The 2,793-nt window shown below is 50.6% G+C and overlaps 1 protein-coding gene across 1 annotated transcript; it reads right to left on the bottom strand.

The window, feature by feature from the left end:
• Nucleotides 1-358: 358 nt before the first annotated feature.
• CCDC166 (coiled-coil domain containing 166) lies at nucleotides 359-2,548 on the bottom strand. The gene is made up of 3 exons (XM_074261786.1): nucleotides 2,411-2,548; nucleotides 1,602-2,049; nucleotides 359-1,310 (listed from the first exon to the last, which is right to left on the bottom strand). The coding sequence occupies exons 2-3, from the start codon at nucleotides 2,037-2,039 to the stop codon at nucleotides 447-449; spliced, it is 1,302 nt and encodes a 433-aa protein (XP_074117887.1). The 5' UTR covers nucleotides 2,040-2,049; nucleotides 2,411-2,548; the 3' UTR covers nucleotides 359-446.
• Nucleotides 2,549-2,793: the final 245 nt, after the last annotated feature.

Raw genomic sequence — 2,793 nt, 5'->3', positions numbered from 1 at the left:
CTCATTTTATAGATGAGGAATCGAGGTATACAGAGGTTGATTGATCTGGCTATGGTCCCAGACCTAGTAAGTGTCTGAGGTCACATGTGGACTCAAGTCTTCTTGACTCTGTACTGAGTGCTCTGTTCGTCTCTCTAGCTAACAATCTATGTCACAAATAATTAAGATATAAGTCAGAATAAATGAACAAAAAAAACCCCCAAAAACCAAAAACCTAGAATCATGGAAGGTTAGAGCTGAAAGGGCCCTTAAAGATTACTTGAGCCATCTCCTCTTTTTCATGATGAAAAAATTGAGACTTAGAGAAAGATACCAAATTGCCACAGGTCATACCTAAATCATAATAAATGGCAGGATATGGGGCATGACATAGACCTTTATTATAAAACTCTCTCTTTCTTGTTTTCCCCATTCTTCTCAACCCTCTCTGATCCCCAAGGCCCTGCTCAGGGGTTTGTCTTTGATCCTATGTTTATAGACTCATGGGAAGTGGTATCGCTCAGTAAAGAGGGCTTAAAGGGAACCTCATGAGATTCATCTAAAGTTGGAGACTCAATATTGGGGGCTGTAGGGACAGATGGAGAGACACCTGGACTACCAGCAGTGTTTTCTGCAAATTCTGGGGATTTGGGTGAGACTGGGGGAACAGGTGAAACTGGGGAAATGGGGGAGGTTGGAGGTAAAGGAGAGGCTTGGAGCATGGGGGAGGCTGGAGGTATAGGGGAGGCTTGGAGGATGGGGGAGGTTGGGGGTATAGGAGAGGCTTGGAGCATGGGGGAGGCAAAGTACAGGGGGGAGGCTTGGGGCATGGGTGAAGAGGGGGGTAAGGATGAAGAGGTGGGCATGAGTGAGGAAGGTGCGAACAAGGTTGAGGGAGAAGTGGAGCTGATTTCGTGGAGTGGTGGCTCCCAAAGTTTGGGCCCATCAGGCCCCCGCTTAAGCCAGTCATGGATTTTGCCCATTTCCCTGGTGTCTTCATGCTCTTGGCGCAACCGCGTCCGCTGCTCCAGCAGCTCCTGCCTGGTATCGTGCAGCAGCTTTGTCCGGAGCAGGAGCTCCAGGAGCTCCTGCCTGAGACGGCGGTTCTCGGCCTTGATAGACTGAATGTGCAAGACGAGGGAGCGGGTGGCTTCTCGCTCAGCCTTGCGCACCAGCAGCTGCAGCTGCTGCCGGGCCTCCCGCTCATAAGCCGCCTTGTCCTCCAGGAAGCGGCCTTTCACTCTGTGCAGCAGCTGGGTGTGCTCCACCCGCATGTGTAGCAGCTCCCGCTCCAGCGTCTTGATCCTGGCCAACTGCTCCAGCTGCAGCTCCTGGGAGGGTGCAGGGGACCACAGAATCAGCCCCAGGGGATTGACAAGCCCCTTCCCCTTTGTGCATGTCCCAAGGATTTATCTAGGTTGTCTCCTATCCAGACCTTTGAGCCAGCATCTCTGATGTTCAGGGGACAGATAAATATATGGGCACAAGAGCCGCTCCAGACCCTTGCTTTTACAAGTTATCTCTGAAAGAGCTGTAGAGTCCTCATTCTCTGCCTCCTTTCCCTTTTCCCCAGCCCTCTGTGCAACGCCCATCTGTACCCTGGGCACCCGTGGGTCACTGACCTTGAAGGGCTGTAGCAGTTCCACCTGGTACGCCATGTTGGCTGAGCGGGCCTCCATGTCTGTGAGCTGGGAGCGCACTGCACCCTCCCGACCCTGGTACAGGGTAGTGAGTTCTTCTTGTTGGAAATGCACCTGAGCCAGGTCTGCCCGATTTTGTGCATCCAGTGTGATGATGATGTTGGCGCAGCGCTGGGCCCGTGAGGTCATATAAGCTGCATATTGCCGGTTCTCCTCACGTAGCTGGGCAGCCTCCCGGTCCAGGAAATCATTCTCCCACAGTATATTCTGCACACGCTTCTCATAGGTTTCTAGCTGCTCAGTCAATGCTGCGTATTCCCGCTGCAGAAACTGGTAGCGCTCTGATAGCACCGGCTCCGTGACATCTATGCCCCCTGCACCCCGACGGCCTGAGCCCCCACTCTTCTTCTTTGAGGCCATGGGGCGGGGCCTGTGGGGACATGGGGGACTTCAGGAACACTACTTGGGTTATTCTGTCCCCTCCCTTGTGTTCAGATATCATATGCATCCTCATATTATTCTGTGCTCCTCAATTATTGCCCCTCAATTATTCTGTGCTCTTGGGCTCATCCCACCCAATCCTTTATCCTCCTGAGGTTGTCCCCTGCTCCAAGGTCACACATCTAGTTTCCTGTTATCCCATTATTATTATCTCCTCTCCCTTCTCTTCCACCCTCAGTCTTTCAGGATCAACCCTTTCATTCCCCAGTGCCGGGTAGAAATAAGAAGTAGGGCAGGGACTGAACAGGAGAAAGAGACAGACAGATAACGAGGCCTCAGGAGCTACTGACCTGTTCTTTGCTGGGCTGGTTGGAGCCTAATTGAGTTCATAGGGTCACCTCATTTCTAGCTCTTCACTGCCTGGAAGATCCCTTCCTATGGATGTTGACTGCCAATTCCTTTAGAAGGGATTGGAGTTCTGTTGCTATAGAGAAAGGCAAAAGAACTCCGAGACCCTTTAAACATCACTATTACTATTGCATCAGCCTTGGCCCTGGCTCTATTCATCCTCATCACAAATCCCTGGCTATGTAGTGATCACATGAAGGGAGCCCCCTGTGTACTTTATTTTTATTGTTTTATTTTTTTTTTCTGGTTATACATGTACATTCACTTAAAAATATACATTTCTTTATAAATTGTATTGGAAGAGGAAACCAAAGGGGAAGAAACA

This window comes from Sminthopsis crassicaudata, chromosome 1 (genome assembly GCF_048593235.1).
Source record: "Sminthopsis crassicaudata isolate SCR6 chromosome 1, ASM4859323v1, whole genome shotgun sequence".
Lineage (NCBI taxonomy): Eukaryota > Metazoa > Chordata > Mammalia > Dasyuromorphia > Dasyuridae > Sminthopsis > Sminthopsis crassicaudata.
Note: the sequence above shows the minus strand (reverse complement) of the source record. Positions and strands in the feature narration are given on the sequence as shown.